Source organism: Dermacentor albipictus, unplaced genomic scaffold (assembly GCF_038994185.2).
Source record: "Dermacentor albipictus isolate Rhodes 1998 colony unplaced genomic scaffold, USDA_Dalb.pri_finalv2 scaffold_22, whole genome shotgun sequence".
Lineage (NCBI taxonomy): Eukaryota > Metazoa > Arthropoda > Arachnida > Ixodida > Ixodidae > Dermacentor > Dermacentor albipictus.
The window spans coordinates 1,917,088-1,935,425 of NW_027225576.1; the positions used below are offsets into that span (position 1 = coordinate 1,917,088).

The following is an 18,338-nucleotide window of genomic DNA, read 5'->3' on the forward strand; positions in this document are numbered from 1 at the left end:
CCAACGCATGGTAAAGCAGGAAACAGCCTATTTTGACGGCGCTTTGTTTCGTCACATACATTGCCCCTCCCACACCGCGCCGTTTAATGCGAGTAAGCGACGGCGCGACCAACTTGTAGGAATCCAGTCGCGGAGGGCGCACAACATCGCGGTGGTCACTGGAGTTCACTGCCGCTGACTCAAAATTGCGCCATGTGAAACAGCCTTGACGCGGCAGGCTGCACTTTCTTAAATTAAATTATGGGGTTTTACGTGCCAAAACCATTTTCTGATTATGAGGCACGCCGTAGTGGAGGACTTCGGAAATTTCGACCACCTGGGGTTGTTTAACGTGAACCTAAATGCAAGTACACGGGTGTTTTCGCATTTCGCCCCCATCGAAATGCGGCCGCCGTGGCCGGGATTCGATCCCTCGACCTCGTGCTCAGCAGCCTAGCACCATAGCCACTGAGCAACCATGGCAGGTGCTGCACTTTCTTCTGTCTGCTTTATATATGTATATATCTATATATATATAGCGGCCGTGCCAGTGTATACCATCTTCATGTGGACATTGAGGGTGGGAACGCCGATATTGCTGGTAACATGGTGCTAACATCGGGTGTCCACTTTTTTGTACAAGCTCTCCTGCTGTCATCGGCCGGATCGTTCCTTTCAAGCGACACCAGTGCCTTTCACGCAGCAAAAGTTTCAACTAAAGCTATCCGCATATACAGGGTGTCCCACGACACTTGAGCCAAACATTAAGAATATGCAAATGCCACCTAGTTGGACAAAATTAAGCTAATGTTGTTGGCCATCACTTGGAGATACTCCGATTTTTTTCAGTATGTCTAATTGGATAACTAATGTTCGTAAAATAATCAACTTCTCAACTATCATATTACATGAAAACTGTCGATGAGAAAATTGCAGAGTAACATGAAAAAGCTGCCGGGACAGCTTTCTGTTGCTCGATACAATCTAGATAAAGTGTATTTCGAAGCATGAAAGAAGCCCGCGAACGCACACAAATTCCCGCGTGACTGGCCACTCGACTCACCTTGCGTGTATTCGCGGGCTTCTTTCACGCTCGGAAAAACAAATTTATCTCACGATCAATGTAATCAGTGCTACTCGCTCTGAATGTAAAATGAAGTGACCTCGGAGAGCGTTTGATTAGACTTTTTAAACAACGCGACCGGTTACCGCCCGATGCTTGCGCGCCGGCGACTGCGTAAGTACGACGTCAGAAGACTGGAATGAAAACAGACTGGAATAGTTTTATGTTATAGGGCCCCACTTTGCACGCATAGTTGAACGCTCCGTGACCCACAGAAAATGCTCATGGCCGATTTGTATGTCATGACCCACAGTTTGAGAAACACTGCACCACTCAATCGTTCGTAATTGTCTCGCATTTCGCCACAACACAAAGTACCCGCCGTGGTTGCTCAGTGGCTATGGTGTTGGGCTGCTGAGCACGAGGTCGCGGGATCGAATCCCGGCCACGGCGGCCGCATTTCGATGGGGGCGAAATGCGAAAACACCCGTGTGCTTAGATTTAGGTGCACGTTAAAGAACCCCAGGTGGTCGAAATTTCCGGAGTTCTCCACTACGGCGTGCCTCATAATCAGAAAGTGGTTTTGGCACGTAAAACCCCAAATATTATTATTATTATTATTACAACACAAAGTGTTAGTGTACATTGTTAATTAAACCCTCTTTGCATGAATCTGCAGCAAGCATGCCAATAATGAATAGTACTCGTAGAACTAGGGTCATTCTTTAGCTTTTCAATTCACCGCTCACTCTGCGGCGCCATATTGTTCCATGTGTCACATAGGGCCTTACCTCCTCGCTGCTCAGAAGCCGGACCTTATTACCCTCTTAGCCTCAGAGCCAAACCACGAGAGGAGCAGCCCCATTGCTCTCACTGTTAATACCACGTATTGTAATGCACCTTGGCGCAGCTGAAAGGTAAGTTCCTCTATACAGACTACGTCACAGAATTCTGCACACCATTACGACAATGGATCGTTATATCTTAATATTTTGCTACATTGTAGGCATTCACATCAACCAGAGTGTACGCGTCTCTAATATAAGCGAGGGTGCCGACAATAGAAAAGGCATCGGACCTCATATTTTGTCAAACTGTCTACCTTTGAGTATTAGCAATACTTCAGAAAAGCCATGACAGAGATAAGGCTGATAGTAACAAAAAAAATTGTAATTAATAAGAACTTATCTCCCTTTAAACAGCATGAAAACCTACGCGTAGCATCAATTAAATATTTGCTCGCCATGAATATCAGGCCGCAAAGCGCTAGCTCATTGATAAATAAGTGCCATAAAACATTTTTTAGCATCAGTACAGAAATAAGGGTTTCTGAAGAAATTGCCCTCGGAAGAATTAGAGCAAGGACATTCCACGTGGGAGTGACCCACTTCGTGAAGACTCACGATCTGCAGGACTTCATTAATGTGTTGCCATACCATACCATTAGAAGACATCAAGAATGCAGGATCACGTAAATAATTTTTTTGGCATAAAGAACCGCTGCAGGCACTTTACATAAAAAAAAAGAGTATTGTGACGTAAGATTCAGTTGGCTCCAACTTGTCGCTGTCGTCTGTGTGTGCGGTGTACTTTGCGTGATCTCTCTTTTTCTCGCCACGAAAGAAATATAGAGCTGTGGCTCGCTCCGACTGGAAGGTCTCTTCTCTGCTGTCACTTGAGGTAAAATCTCTAAATGCCGACGCCAAGGCGCCCCGATGCGCGATAACGTAAGGGAAGGTGGCCCACTCCCTTCATATTTTCAGCTTCACTGGTGCTCTACCCCCTATAATGTCATCGTCGTTCTCTCATGCTTTCTGCGTAGTCCTGTTGAAAATATACTGGCCATTTTCACGCTTATAGGGGAATCAGTTATCAGAGAAGCTTTCTTCGATGTTGTACTTCAATTCCCTTCTATGTAGCTCAACTATCCTCGCTCCATGAAAAATGCTCAATGCCCGCTCTGGTTCCGTTGTGGCCGTTGTTCCTGTTGCCTTTCACAATAAAACTGATTTTGTTCACTTCTTTTTGCACACTCGGCTGCTACTGTTGCTAAGTTATTCCCTTCTGTGCAGCTAATATTCTTGATTTCCGGTCAGTGAATGCTTCGTTTCCCCATCACCCTCCGCTCCTCGCTCAATGCGTGCCACGGTGTTTTTCTATTTATTTCACTTGTTTGTGCAAACTCGGTTGCTTTTGTTGTGAACTTTGTCACTTATCCCTAGCCGACTGCTATGTCTGTTGCCGACTGGGTCACATCTTGCTCGGCTTGTGTATTCGAGCACTTACTCAGAGTCTACGTCCCCATTCTGGGAGATTGACCAAGATTTTCACCACGTACCCATTCACACAAACTCACTTGAACTTAAATAGTGGTCGGTGTTGCATAATCGGCAAGGCAGCAGCAGCCAGCCAGTAGCTAGCAGCTGCAGAGTTGAGGGGAAAGTGGACAATAAAACTTTGTGGTAAGAACACCTCCTAAAAAGGTTGCTCCCTGAGTGACAATGCTAAGTTCCAGAGACAGTACATATGTGAAAATTTGATGCTTAAAAAAGCCAGCAAAAAACAACAACCAAAAAGCATCTGACCGACAATAAATTTAGTGACTGAAGGGGCCCTCATGCAATCGTCTGTCTTGCCTTCGTTTAGATTTCAGGACCTCTTTTGCTCTGTATAAGCAAGCACTAATTTGCTCAACGATTCTTGCTTTGTAAAGCTGTTATAAAATCGCCACACATATCTTGTTACACCAGATAAACTTCCTGACGTCTGCATGTTTAATTCCATGTACCACCATTGTCTTCAGCTTTTAATTTATATCCCAGATATTATCGATACCATTATTATCCAGACTCTGTCCAATAATATCAACTCATCAGTTAATTACTCTTGGAAACTAATGCAAAGGCCTATCGTTAGATTTTACCGCTATTACACGCCCTTCCCCTCGGCTTACAAACACCACTTATTGAGAATAAATGTATTGCTGTAACTGAAGCAGCAGTCATTTCAAATGAAGAATTCTCTGTTAAATAGAATGAGTACTACAGGTAATTTCAGCTTCCGGACTGCTCTTTGGAGTTTGGTGCCTGGTTCACGAACGAAACATAGGCAGGTAATATGAATTTTGCACTAACTAGTCGAAGCACGTCGCACATTGTCTATAATGAGGACGACCATCGTTTATCTAAATACAAGCAAGTACTTGTGGGGTAAAGCACATTCGCAAGGGCGGCTAAAAGGGCACGTTTGTGATGTTGCATCTTTGGCTATAGCAGCGCGACGATCCACATGAAAAGTGAAGAAAGTAGCAGGAAAGAGTGCTGTAAGCTCTTTCGTACTTTTCACTTCACTTTTAATCGTCGCGCTCCTAGCGAAAGTAAAGCACCTTGTTACGGAAGTTACGGCAATCTACTTTTGAACGAATGCGACATAATCTCGATTTTGCTGAACTTGTGCGTCCTTCAAGTCCTTGATTTCGTCTCGTTGATCGAGCAAATTAAGAAAAATATTAGCAATAATGTAACGGCAGATTTTAATTCTAACAAAAAGCCATCAACTGGCCTGCCACTGTGCTCTCCCTGTGACGCCGCCTTTTGCATATAAGCATTCGTATAGCCGGCTGGCAGCTACGGCTTTTTATCTATAGGCACTTCTTCAAACTTTGAAGGCGCCCGCGAGATCCGGTATTGCGACCTGCAAAGAGCCGCCGTCGTCGTGAGCTGAAAGCCAATGAGACGAATAAATTGGGTCAATCGGCTATCTACGAGCCTACAATGACACGCAGTCACACTTCCACCGCCGGCGCCGTGGCTTAGTAGGTTAAAGCGCCTGTCTAGTAAACAGGAGATCGTGACTTCGAATCTCACCGGTGCCTCGACTCATTTCTTTTGCCCTTTTTCTATGGTTCACAGGACAATACCGCCGATTGCGTTGAACGCGCAAAAGAGCGCACTTCCAAACAGCGCCGTGGCTGAAGAAGACGGCGTTCCAATCGGTCGCTTTTTTCATGTTCTCCGCCCCAAAGGATTTATCGGCCCCTGGCCGAGGTGCTGCTCAGGCTTCAGCCAGCAGCAATGACTACCGTGTTGTGATACCTCGTCTTCCTAGCGGTAAGCTGGTTGTGGACTCCGTTTTCCTGCATGCTGACTTAAGTGGTTGACCGTACAGAGCCGAAGACTTCAGAGACACCCTTCGGAACGTTATTGACCGGAAGGAAATAAGTTCCATCCGTCAATTTCAGATGTCGCACGTGTGGATGGTGACGTGCAAATCATCAATTGCAAAATCAAAGCTAGTCACGTGCGGAGAATTATCCGTAACTGGTAGACGCTGCTTCGTTATTGACCTCGAGCCCACGGAAGTAAAAATTAGGCTTTTATGGCTTCCTGAGAGTTTGGAAGACGATTACGTTCGAGATGCGCTCCAGGCTTACGGGAAAGTGAAGTCCATATCAGTAGAAAGCTGGAGAGTATCGGAAATGGAGCAAATGCGTACCCTAAATCGTGACGTGGTGTTGACTCTTGCCGATGGAGTCGGCGTGGGCGACGCTTCACATCTGCTAAACGTCTGTGGAGCGCAGAGCCTTGTATTGTTTTCAGGCCGGCCCCCGCTTTGTCTCAGCTGTAACAAGGTTGGACCCATTCGTCGAAACTGCAGAACCCCACGTCGTGAAGCCTGCCGACGCTTTGGCCACACAGATGAAGAATGTGTTGTGAAATACGCCGACAAGTTACGACACAGGAGAAGGCCTCAGGAAGAAAGCTTGCAGGAACACATAATGGATGTTACTGAGGTTCTCGATGCAACGGGAGACGTTCCCTCTTCCACGGATACCAGCTGTGCCAGTAAGGCCCCTCTACATGTTAAAGATAACGACATCGCAGAACTGCCCGTGGAAAAGGAAAGTACCGAAAAGAAACAAGCGCCCGCTACTACGCAGCCAGTTGCCGCCCAGCCAGCGAATGAGACAGCCGCTGATTACTCACCTGCTACACCGAAGCATCTCAGCACGTGCGCTATGCTTGCAGAGGACAGACGAAGTAGCGCGGATACGTCAATTCCGAAGCGCCGTGCGACTAACAGATCAGAATCAAGCACGGACAGCGAGACGGCCAGCACCACAAGAAAAACGCGTCGCCGCAAAACATCGACACATTCAGGAAAGTGCCGGCGATCACAGTCCAGAAGGCCTGGTGAGGGTTCGGAGAGAGCCTCACCGTTACCCTCGAGGACCGACCGCATAGAGAATTAAGTCTAAATAGTGGGTAGTCACGATGGCTCTGTCCCAGCAACTTCTCTTCGCAACTTTGAACGTACGAGGCCTTAGGTCTTTGCAGAAACAGGCGCAGCTTCGCCGGCTTTTGTCTAGGAAGTGCCTCGACTTCGTCGCCGTGCAGGAGACGAAGATTGAGAGTGATGACGAGACAGAAAGGGCTTTGCGACCTTTTCTGTCGGAATATAATGTCTGCGTTTCACACTCTCTTGGTTTATCCGCGGGCTCTTTCCTGTTTCTGAAAAAGAACCAACTTTGTTCAGCGCTTAGTTACCATGTAGACACTGAAGGTCGATATACATGTTGTGATTTTATGTTGCAGGGTGTGCCATGGCGATTAGTCAACGTCTATGCATTTAATGACGCTGCAAAACGAATTGTCTTGTTTGATACTGTGCGTAGTCTAATGGACTGTGATCGTTGCATTGTGTTAATGAGAGATTTCAATTGTGTATGTGATCCGCGCGATCGAAGCGGCATTAAGACTCAGCGGGACAGGAGTGGTGAAGTTTTGTCTAATCTAATAGAAAATGCAGGGCTCATTGATATAAGAGTGTCGGGACAGGGAGCTCGCTCTTATACACGAATTCAAGGTCGCTCTTATGCCCGCCTTGATTGAATTTATCATTCTTCATCCCTCCTCTCCCGAAAACTGTCCTGCACTACTATCCCAGTTTCGTTCTCTGATCATTGCGTGGTTATCGCAAAGATTGGTGAGAAATCTGTAACCAATTTCCGACCACAGTGGGCACTCTGAAAGCTTAACTCTGAGCTCCTAAATGATCAGGAATTTATTAATCGCGTGCGCATGACCCTAAAAAATTATCTTTCTACTGACTTGCGGTTATTTGCAACTTGGGAACTCTTTAAACAAGGGGTTCGTACAGTGGCTATTGAAATTGGCTCGCTGAAAGCATTCTATAGAAAGAATGAAGAGACAATACTTCTTAAGAGCGTACACAACCTTTATCAGATGGAATGCGAATTGCCAGGCACTTACATTGTTGACATAGAAAATATTAAATGTGAGTTGCAAAAGTATGATGCACTGCGTTACAGGGGTGCGCATGTTCGATCTCGAAATAGGCGTGCTCTGCAGTCTGAGCAACCAAAACGTCAAGCTTTACTTGACGAGCGACGTCACGCTATTTCCAAAGTAATTCCAGAAATTTACTCCGAAGGTAGTCTTCTAACAAATACGAATGACATAATTTCTAAGTTCAAAACTTACTACAGTGTGTTGTTTAGTGCTCGGCGCGAAGATCACGATGCAAAAGTTTTAGAGAGTTTTCTGTCTATTGTAAAACTTTACAGGATGATGAATGTGCATTCATTAGCGATACCCTTACGATACAAGAAATTCAGCTAGCTATTGATCAGCTGCCTTTGTCGAAAACACCCGGCCCTGGTGGACTTTCCTGTGAATTTTACAAAGCTTTCAAATCAATTATCAGCCCCATATTATTGGACATTTTTATTACAAGTTTAGAGGTAGACGCCCTTCCACAATCTTTTTGCAAAACCCACAAAGTTTTAATTCGAAAAAGTTCAGATAAGGAGAAACTGCGTTCTGTTGAAAGCTACCGACCAATCACACTGTCAAACGTGGATTATTAAATTTTTGCAAAAGTTTTATCGAATAGATTGAAATTTTCGATGCCAATTCTAATTGGTTCCCATCAGACGTGTGGAATTAGGGGCCGATCCTTTCAAACCAACATACATATCGCCCGTACAGCCCTTCAATACTGTTTCGGTTCCACTGAACAGCTTGCGATGCTCCAGGTAGACCTTGCTAAAGTTTTTGATCGTGTCAGTCACTCCTATTTATTTACACTTCTGGAGCATGCCAATGTTGGCTCCGTTGTGCTTGAAGGTGTTAAGCTTTGCTATACGTGTTGTACTACTCGTTTAGTTATTAATGGCCAACTCTCTAAACCCGTTTCCATTTGCTCTTCGGCAAAACAAGGATGCCCTATGTCCCCATTACTATTCGCCCTTTATCTGGAACCGCTATGCTTGAGCGTAATTCAGTCAAGTTACATCCATGGCTTCAATATACTTGGTAATGAAGTAAATGTCTTAGCTTATGCAGATGATTTAGCGTTCTTCTGCACGGATAAGTCCAGTGTTGAAACGGTAGTATCAACAATAGAGGAATTTGGCAGCGTATCAGAAGTACGAATAAACTCCTCAAAAAGCTTAGGCTTATGGTTTGGCTCATGGTGCTATACACAAGAACAGTTTGCAGGCTTTAATTGGACCGGTGTCCCGCCAAAGTATCTCGGCGTGCCGCTAGACGCATATAAATTAAGCGCACACTATTGGAAAGAACAACTTTCAGCCCTGCAAAGTTACGCCCAGACATTCGTACCACACCGACTTTCTATTTTTGGGAAAGCCGAGGCCTGCAATAAGTTCTTGGCAACAAAAATTTACTATGTATTGCAAGTTATGCATTGTGCCAGGCTCTACATCCAACGCTTTCACCGAAACTTTGGAACCTTCGTATGGTCTTCAACTTTTGAGCCCATGAGGCGAGACGATATTTTCAGGCCCATTAGTGAAGGTGGGCTGGGTTTAGTACATCTTTATGTGCGGCAAATAGTGTCTCGTTTCTTCTTTTTTCTCGATACATCGCATCCTATACTACGGTCATTCATGCAAGTCACACTTGGTAATGCGTTACCCGACTTAATCATTTCTTGGAATTTTTTTTTTGCGTTTATGCTTGTGGGGGTTCATGCAAGAAGTTTACTTGGCGGTTCGTTTCCTGACAGTTCGGTTTTCCCCTGAATACTTGTACTCTGTGTCGCGTAAAACATCATACAAAGATCTGTTGTCCATGCTTTTTCTGCCTCCATTTTACCGATCACTATACATTCAATGGCCAGGTCACGATGTTCTAACGCGAGTTCGTAAAATGTATATATCCCCTTGCTGCAAAACTGTCTTTTATAAACTTCATAGTGAAACCATACCGGCTAAAACATGGCTACAGAAAAAGGGTATCTTTGTCTCTTCTGTTAACTATCGCCTTTGTGACGTGTCAGAGACAATTGAACATTGTTTTATTAGCAGCAGCAACGCCATACTATTTTGGGATGTCCTCCAACGGACTTTAAAACAAGACTTTGACATCAACGCTCATACTGTGCGATACCTGCTGCCGACCGCTGATAATAGTGCACCTTTCGATATGTTTTTTCTCATCGGAATGCACAGTTTGCGGAGAACGCGAATGATGGACCGAAACGCCGAAATGGTGGTGAATTTCATCCAAATGACCCTACACCTAAAGGAGGTTTATGATGGACTTGATACCCAGCCGGACTAGTACTCCATTTCGGTGAGGTGCCTATCCTTACCACCCTTCTAAAGTGAAACCACATTTCTACACACAGTATGAACGATGCCTTTTCTCTGAGTGACTATCATTGTGCTCTCCATTCTCTTACTATGCACAACTGGTGAATATCGGGTTGTTGCTACTGTAATAAATACCAAGAAAGAAAAAAAAAAAAACACCAGCGCCGCGGCTTAATTGGTTAAAGCGCCTGTCTAGTAAACAGTTCGAATCTCGCCGGTGCCTTGATTCGTTTATTTTGCCCTTTTTCTATGGTTCACAGGACAATACCGGCACTTGCATTGAACACGCAAAAGAGCGCACTGCGACGGCGCCGTGGCTTAGTTCAGGTTATATATATATCAGGTTATGTAAGATATGCTAGAGCACTACTGCCTCCTCAGAGCCGTTACAACACAAGGGCCTGGAGGCATGTGCTGTTCAAAACAATTATCGCAGCGGCATCCTCTAGAGCGAGGATGCTCTACGAATTTAATGGGCTTATAACGTGTAGAACTACATCCTTTAAGAAGTCGACGACTGCCTTGGTGTTAAAAGCGGTTCCTTACCAAGAAACATAGCCGGGTGTAGAGGGATGTAATTATGGTATGCAAGCGGAAAATGTTTCTTTCTTTCAGGTTCTGCTTTCCGACACTCCAAGAGCACATGGAGGACGGTCAGCCTCTCACCGCATCTACCACAGGTTGGAGGTTCACTTCCAGTAAGTAGAAAATGATGGGTCCCAAATGTGTGTCCGATTAGAATAGGACATCTGTTCGCCGAGATTTCGTTGGGGAGGGCCAAAAACCTAACTGTGGCTTTATAACGTGCAGTTTATTATCTATTTCTGCGTCCCGCATGCGTTGCCAGTGGTTTCGCACTTTTGTCCGTATGTAAGGTTTCAGATCCGTGAGAGGTACCAAAGCAGCAATAATACCAGCAGGGGGTGCAATGGACGTAGCCATCTGGTCTGCCAGAACGTTACCTTCGATTCCCCTGTGGCCAGGTACCCAGCATATGATGGTATGCTGGCTAGATGGATAAGCTTTGCACAGGTCAGAACAGACCTCTGTAAGCAGAGGATTTTTCTTTTTGTAGGGTGACATTGAGGCCTTCACCACACTTAGGGAGTCTGTATATATTACGGCTTTTTGGGGCCTTGATTTCCGTATATGCTTTACAGCCGACCATAATGCCTAGGCCTCTGCCGTAAAGATACTTGTTTCTGGATGTAGTACATGAGATTCGGAGAAGGATGGACCGACGGCTGCATAGGACACTCCTTTAGAACTCTGTGCACGAGTGCTTGTACTGGATTTGTAGGAAATGCATTCTTATTTCGACCTCTGGAGCGTGTTTTGTGACCTTTTGAAAGGATACGTCACATTCTATCACCTGCCACTCCCAAGGGGGTAAGAGCCTGGTTAGGTGCATTAAGAGAAGCTCGAGGAGTGGGACATACATTTCATCGCTAAGCTCCTTCACACGCAGCGACAAAGGCTGTCTTATAGACGGACGATTGCGGAAAAGTGTAGCACACGTCATATCGGTAACGGTATTGAAACATGGGTGTTCAGGATTGGAGTGTACTTTAAGGAAATATGTAAAGCTGATGTATAATCTCTGCAAGTGGAGCGGCAACTCATTTGATTCGGCATATAAGCTTTCGATCGGGCTTGTTCTGAAAGCGCCAGTGGCTAGGCGGATACCTAGATGATGGACAGGATCCAGCGTCCTTAGTGCGCTCGAGGCAGCAGAATGATAGATCATGGCACCATAATCTAATCGTGAACGAATCAGGCTCTTATAGAGATTCATTAGGCACTTCCTGTCACTACCCCACGTAGTCTGGGATAGAAGTTTTATTAGGTTCATTGTTTTCAGACATTTTACTTTCAGATATTTAATGTGGGGGACGAAAGTGAGTCTGTAGTCAAGTATGACACCTAGAAATTTATGTTCCTTGTTTACAGGTATCTGCTGTCCAGACAGTTCTAAGCAAGGATATGGGATAAGTCCTCCCTTTGTAAAAAGAACACAAGAGCTTTTGTTAGGATTGATCCTAAATCCATTCCTGTCTACCCACGTTGACACCCCATAGCCCAAATAGCGTTGAAAAGTGTGAGAAGTGTTAGTTGTGTGTCAGTATGTAAGTTTCTGATCATTTCATACATGACTCTGTCAGGTCCTGGTGCAGAGCTTTTGCATGTGTTCAAGGCAGCTTTCAACTCAGCAATACTGAAAGGCCGGTTATAAGGTTCATTCTGTCTGGATTTTCGTGTTATTGGCTTACGTTCTTCTATTTGTTTGTATTTCAAAAAGGATTGCGAATAATGGTTTGAACTCGACACGCTTTCAAAGTGTTCCCCAAGTGAGTGTGCCTGATCTTTCAGTGTTTCACCTTGTGTGTTTACCAAAGGAAGTGAATATGTTTGTCGCCCTTTTATTCTATTAACTTTGTCCCAGACTTTGGCCTCATCTGTATAGGAATTTATGCTCGATAAAAACTTTTGCCAACTTTCTCTTTTAGCCTGTCGGCGGGTTCTCCTGCCTTGGGACTTTAAGTAAAGTTAATAAGATTCTCCGCAGTGGGAGAGACGCGTAGCAACCCCCACGCTTTGTTGTTTTTTTTACGAGCGATCCTACAATCGTCGTTCCACCACGGGACACGCCGTTTGCATGCCAGGCCATTTACTTCCGATATACATTTAGTTGCGGCATCTATTATGGAGGCTGTAAAATATTCCACAGCAGCATCTATTCCTAACGAGGACATGGCATCCCATGAAATGCTACTGAGAGTTCGGAATATCTCCCAGTCAGCTGTATCAATCTTACACTTAGGAGCCTGTGGTGGATATTCATTTTCTTTAAGTGTTCGTAGCAGTATGGGGAAGTGGTCGCTTCCGTAAAGATTGTAACTTCCCATTCGAGTTCAGGCAGAATAGAAGAGACTATGCTGAGATCAATTGAAAAAAAGGTTTCGTTGGCAAGACAGTAATATGTGGGTTCTTTCTTATTCAGAATGCACGCACCAGAAGTGAAAAGGGATTGTTTAAGTCGTCCTCGAGCATCTATAGGGTCCGTGCAGTTACCCAGACGGCGATACCGTCGGCTGACTGGTAGCGCCACTGAGCGGCGACGAGATAAACTCTGGTGGGAGATGTGCGCGCGCCAATTCGGGCGCGGGAGCTTTGCGAGCCATGTCGAGCGGCGTGCCCACGTTACTGGCGACCGGTTTCGGCGAGCTTAAAGAACTAAGCTGTTTTTTCCGCGGCGGGAACCTTCGTAAAGGACGACTCCTTCTAGAAGCCGATCATGTGTATGACGTGAAAGAGCTGCTGCATGATGGAGGTTCGGAAATCACGGCGAAGTGCATACCGCGAACCAGAATCAACGCACCTGCGAGATCTGTCAAGATTGACGTAAGTTGCCCAAATATTAATTGGATTGTTTGAGAGCTGAAAGTTAAATTTTTTAGGTTGACAAAAACAGAAGGGTGCTGGCGGCGAGATGCGATTGCCAGGCAGGAGTGGCTGGAAAATGAAAACACGCTGCTGCTGTCGCGCTGTTTGTGCACACCACCACGTGCGACAGCAAAACAAGTCGACCACGAGCGTGGGGCGTTCCTGCTTCCAGGAAATATTACCCCAAGCACTTACTAGTCGAAGGCACCTTGAAAGAGCCTGGTAGGGTTTCATCACAACGCTCATCTGACTGAAATTGTTTATCACAAGGTTCGCAGATTGAAGAGCACTTATTAATGACCATGTTTTCACGTTTCAGTGCGTGCCAAGAGTTTTCCCGTCACTCACGTCCTTCAATTCTTTGATAGCATAAATTGCCCACTAGTGGATGCCCTACGTGCAGAATCCCAAAGCTTACCTCCTGAGCCCACACAAGCCATCTCTCCTGGGTCACCTTCATTAAACCTATTTGACTGGCAACGAATTTACCAAATATTTCACTGCTTTTATTCTGAGCTGCACGAGGGCAGGCTCATTCTGAAAAGGATCAACTTCATCGAGAGGTCAGTAATTTTTTTATACCTGCACGACTGACCAATGCTTTTAATTGTAGGGTAGTCCACCATTCAGGCAGAGCTAAATGTTATATGGATTGCATAAAGATGCAGAATTTCCGATCAGTTGTTCTTGGCATTCCCCGTGTAGGTCGCCTGACCCACTTCTGCAAGTTTACAGAAAATACGTGGCAATTCAACCAGGGGATGTAGCCACTTTGTGTACACATATATTGGCAAACAAAGCTCTCTGGGGAAACGAAAGGTTTCCCAGAATTACTGCCACAAAGGTGGGACACATCGTTTATTTGGAATGGACAGGAAAGCATTTTTCTCAGTACATTGAGTGAATATTTATTATCAGTGATAAAACTTTTTTGTAGGAACACAGGATCCTGACTTGCCCTGAGGAGGGCCTTTATGACCGTGCAAAGCGCATGGTAATGGAGGTGCCCTTCAGTGGTCCCTCTGTCCAGTATGGAGTGACAATGGAGCCAAAAGCTCGTGTAGCATTTCAGAAAGAGTATGAGGTGACAGTCGCAGAATTCGGATTAGTTGTGTGCCCCGAGGAGCCTTGGCTGGCATGTTCAGCTGACGGCATATTTAGGTAAGGAGTTCCGCAAACTTATTTTGTTCAGACCACACCAGCGTGTTTTTTTTTTCAGAGACAAACATGGAGAAACCATCCGGCTTGAAATAAAGTGCCCGTACAGCCGTAGAAACACCACACTGAAGAATAAGCCCTTGCTAAATTACTTGTGTGGCGATGAAGTCATCTCCCTACGACGTAGTCATCAGTACTTCACTCAAGTTCAGATCTGCATGCATGTGCTGGGACTCGATGTGTGCCACTTTTATGTGTACTCGAGCGTAGACATGCTATTGATACCTGTCAAGAAAGACAGTGACTTCCTGCTGTCTGCAGTGCCAAAGCTGAGGCGCTTTTATTTTCAGCACTTTTTGAAGGCATTACATGAATGTGCAGGCCTATGAGGCAAACCCAAAGAATGAAAATGTGGACTGCAAAACAAAACCGCATACACGTGAAAGGGCTGGAAGCATGCCATTCCTGTGTATTCAAGCATAGACACATCAATAACGTGATCAACTTCCTGTCATCTGCACTGCTAAAATTGTGATATTTTGATACAATTAGAGATGTGCTGGCTGTGATACTTACACCAAAATATACATATATGTGGGTTGTACAATAAATACACTTCATATAACGTCCTTTGCAGGGCAAGTCCCCCTCTTCATTCACTGTTTTGCAAAGATAGGACTTTTCAAATTGGTTATTATAGCTATCATATGCAGGATTGCATCTGCATAAGATGTGAGTTCACACGGAATCTTATGTTTGATATCAAATATTTTCAATCGTTGAATGACCCTCTCAACATGTATTCGTACTGACGCAGTTTCATATGTTGCATTTACTTCCGATTCAGTGAACTCCTGACTGCTAGCAAACGGTGGCATTACCAATGTCGCTTTCTGGGTACCGACACCTGTCTTTATGCCAGGAAAACCCTTGTCTGCTAAGACCAGGTCCCCTGGCTCTAGTAGCGACAGAAATCCAGACTCAACAGTTGCCACTGAATCTGTAGTCCGTCCTCCAAATCCTTTTGAGACAAAAGTGACCAGGCCGTTGGGTGCAATGCCAATTAAATATTTGATTGTATGCCTACTCTTGTAATGTGAATACCATAGGTTCTGTTTTTCCACTCCATTTGGGATTTGTTTCAAGCTCCGTGCAGTCAATAATTACTCCACAACTTGGGTAGTGCTCCTTGAATGCAGGTGGCATAGTTGACTGAATAAGATTTCGTGACGGCCAGTAGACCCAATTTTTTGTGGCCACATTCAAATTCACGAGCATTCCCTTGAAGATTCGTGCTGCTGTAGTTCTGTGCACATCAAAAAGAGCTCCAAGGACAGAAAATGGCATGCCATGCCTCAACTTCATCAGACATAACAGAAGTTTGTCCTCAATGCACAACTCGTTCACGGCCCTCCTCGTGGGTGGCAAAACGCTTAAAAGAAGAGCAAAAATGTTAAAACTGACAGCTGTTAAAGAATGAAACTTCTCTTCATCTTCATTAACTGAGCCGTGACCAGCGAAAATGGGTTGTATATATAAAGGCCCACAGCTTTTGTCAATAAATGTAGTGCTACATCTTCCCACGCCTGTAGTGCACACCTCCTTGTGGCTAATATAACATGATGCATATTTATCGGTCAACTCAGAAGTGAAGATGAATTCACTGCTGAAGGACGAGTGTCCATCTTCTGTCATTGTTGACACCTGGAAGCAATAAGTTAAAAGACAATTACTAATCAATACCCCAACCCTGACATGGGATATGCTTTCTTACGTGAACGAATCGCAGGCCAGAATCAAAGAGAGCGCCTTGACTGCTGTCAGAAGACACTGGACTGTTGTCGCTGCTAGCAGCTTGAGCCTCCAGAATTATGGCCTCCACACTTTTCCCGTGTACATTAGCAGCCTATGAAATGTAAATGAACGAATAAATGAGCATTTATTTTAGTTTTTGCTGCACAAAAACTGTGGGCGATGAAAACAGGGCCTGGAAAAAAGCAGGCTTCATCGCCCACATAAATTAACTTCATTACCGCTTCAGCTGCTTGTCCATGCACCTCAGCAGTCTGCTTGTCCAGCAGCATCCTTTGCTCTTGCCTTCTTTTCCTAGTGGGATTGAAGTGCATTTACAGAATCAACAGAGATTTCAATGTTCACCTAGTCCAAAGAGAGTTGAAAGTCGCATAATATATCACACGGATCTTCAGTAACTGTGAGCAAAGAGCTCTGTATGATAATGTTAATGTGGATCCCTTCTTACTTGACATAGCGGTCTTCAGAGAGTGGGCCAGGTGCTGCCCTGTATGGAGCAGGAAATATGGAGGGGTAGTAGGCTGGATGCCCCTCTTCATTCACCTTTACACCGCCCACAAAGTGTTTGCTGCAGATCTTTGTGTATGGAGTAGGTCGCCAGCCGGCGCCGTCCTTGCTGCGGACAAAACAGTTTGTGTGGGCAACAACCACAAAAAAAAATAGTAAACTGTGCCGTCTGACGCCTTGAATCGACACATGTGTTTTGAAGGACCTCGTAGTGGAGGTCTCCCGACTAATTTAAGCTACCTCAGATACTTTAACATGCACTGACATCGCACAACACACGCGTTTAGCGTCTAAAAACACCTATCCTCCTCGATGAACATCTCAACCTCATCGTTAGACGATACCTGCGGTGTCCAAACTGTTTCTGCTAGACTCCATCAAAACGCAGCTCCCGGAGGCGGGGCCGAACCGGCGTCGTCGGGACAGTAGTCTAGCGCCTAACACCTGAGCTACGATGGCGGGGCAATAACAACACAAAAATGACGCGAACCCTAACACTTCAGGCCAGTTAAGGCTACGTGCCACGAAGCAAACGCTAAGATGTAGCCAAAATTGCATATTCTAAGCTCTGCATGTTCAACGGGTAGTGTTTACAACCCTGTTAAGAGTTTACCGCGAATAACAGGCGATCTCATTCCAACTTCGCATATGACTATCAAAATAATGCATTGTATCTCGTACAGTAATGTGAAGGAAGCATCCTGAACGATAAGCAAATGAATGCAACAACACATGAACGGCGCACGCTTGGTAGGGTGCTGCTGCGACTCACTTCTGTCGTCGGACAAGAGCAATCCAGCGTTCCCGTCGCTTTGCTTCGTACGGCTTGCTGGGGAACCTAAAAAAACTTGTTCCAGGCGAGTTCGCGTAGGTGCTGTGGCAATTCACAACGCAGCAATTCACGTTAGAACACGGCATGTTGCTGTTGCAATCCAGGACCGACGCACTCAGACCGCTCAAACACACACACGCTCGGAGAGCTTCGCGCGCGCGTCTCCAACCAGCTCATCGCATTCCGCCGCGAGGGGCGCCCTCGTCTGCGCCGCAGTTACTCCTGCACGGAGAATATACTAGGGTCGCCCCACAGGTAGTTGTGTGCATTGAAGTCGCTAAGAACAATATAAGGTTCTGGCAATTCATCTATAAAGGTCAGAAATTCATGTTTGCTAAGTTTGTAATGGGGGGCTATATAAAGCGAGGAAATAGTGGTTAGTTTGTTCAGCAACACAACTCGAACTGCCACTGCTTCAAGGGCCGTTCGTAGCTATAAGTGTTCACACGCTATGTTCTTTTGAATAAAATTGCAACACCGCCCGATGATGCGATTGCATCATCGCGATCTTTGCGAAAATAACATGGTGTCGGAGAAAGTTTGTGTGGTGTGGTTTTAGGTGTGTTTCCTGTAGACACAGCACTTTTTGATTGTGTTTGTGGATGAGTTCTCGCACATCATCGAGGTTCCTAAGAAGACCTCTGACATTCCAGTGCATAATTTGTGTATCCATTTTAAAAGCAAATCGGTGCTGTGTGTACGGAAACGAAAGTTATGCCTTAGATTACAGAGCTCTTTCGAGGCCCTGTAACCGGTGTTCTGCGCTTTCTGGAGCGTTCGAGGAAGCCTCGCCGCTCCTTAGGCGTTTGGTGCGCCTTGAGAACAGGTGTAGTATTGCCTCTTGTGAGGCGCCGGACACGTGCTCTTGCGAGCGAGAAGTTACAAGAGAGAGTCCTGCCTTG

At 45.4% G+C, this 18,338-nt stretch overlaps 2 protein-coding genes and 1 non-coding gene across 3 annotated transcripts in view; 1 reads left to right on the forward strand and 2 right to left on the reverse strand.

The window, feature by feature from the left end:
• Positions 1 to 18,338, reverse strand: part of LOC139052373 (uncharacterized) — a 224,955-nt gene that overhangs the window by 70,072 nt on the left and 136,545 nt on the right. The gene's annotated exons all lie outside the window — the stretch shown is intronic.
• TRNAT-AGU (transfer RNA threonine (anticodon AGU)) lies at positions 4,843 to 4,916 on the forward strand. The gene has a single exon. It is a non-coding gene; the product is annotated as a tRNA-Thr (tRNA).
• Positions 15,287 to 17,542, reverse strand: LOC135915768 (uncharacterized). Its single transcript, XM_065448880.2, has 5 exons — positions 17,377 to 17,542; positions 16,546 to 16,713; positions 16,319 to 16,391; positions 16,060 to 16,191; positions 15,287 to 15,989 (listed from the first exon to the last, which is right to left on the reverse strand). The coding sequence occupies exons 1-5, from the start codon at positions 17,520 to 17,522 to the stop codon at positions 15,369 to 15,371; spliced, it is 1,140 nt and encodes a 379-aa protein (XP_065304952.1). The 5' UTR covers positions 17,523 to 17,542; the 3' UTR covers positions 15,287 to 15,368.

What these genes read in the sequence shown, in the direction of transcription:
- LOC135915768 (XM_065448880.2), bottom strand. Translation starts at nt 17,522, where the DNA reads ATGCCGTGTTCTAACGTGAATTGCTGCGTTGTGAATTGCCACAGCACC. An exon ending in ATGGACAAGCAGCTGAAGCG is followed by an intron (nt 16,192 to 16,318) that starts GTAATGAAGTTA and finishes TACATTTCATAG; the next exon opens with GCTGCTAATGTACACGGGAA. An exon ending in CTGGCCTGCGATTCGTTCAC is followed by an intron (nt 15,990 to 16,059) that starts GTAAGAAAGCAT and finishes TATTGCTTCCAG; the next exon opens with GTGTCAACAATGACAGAAGA.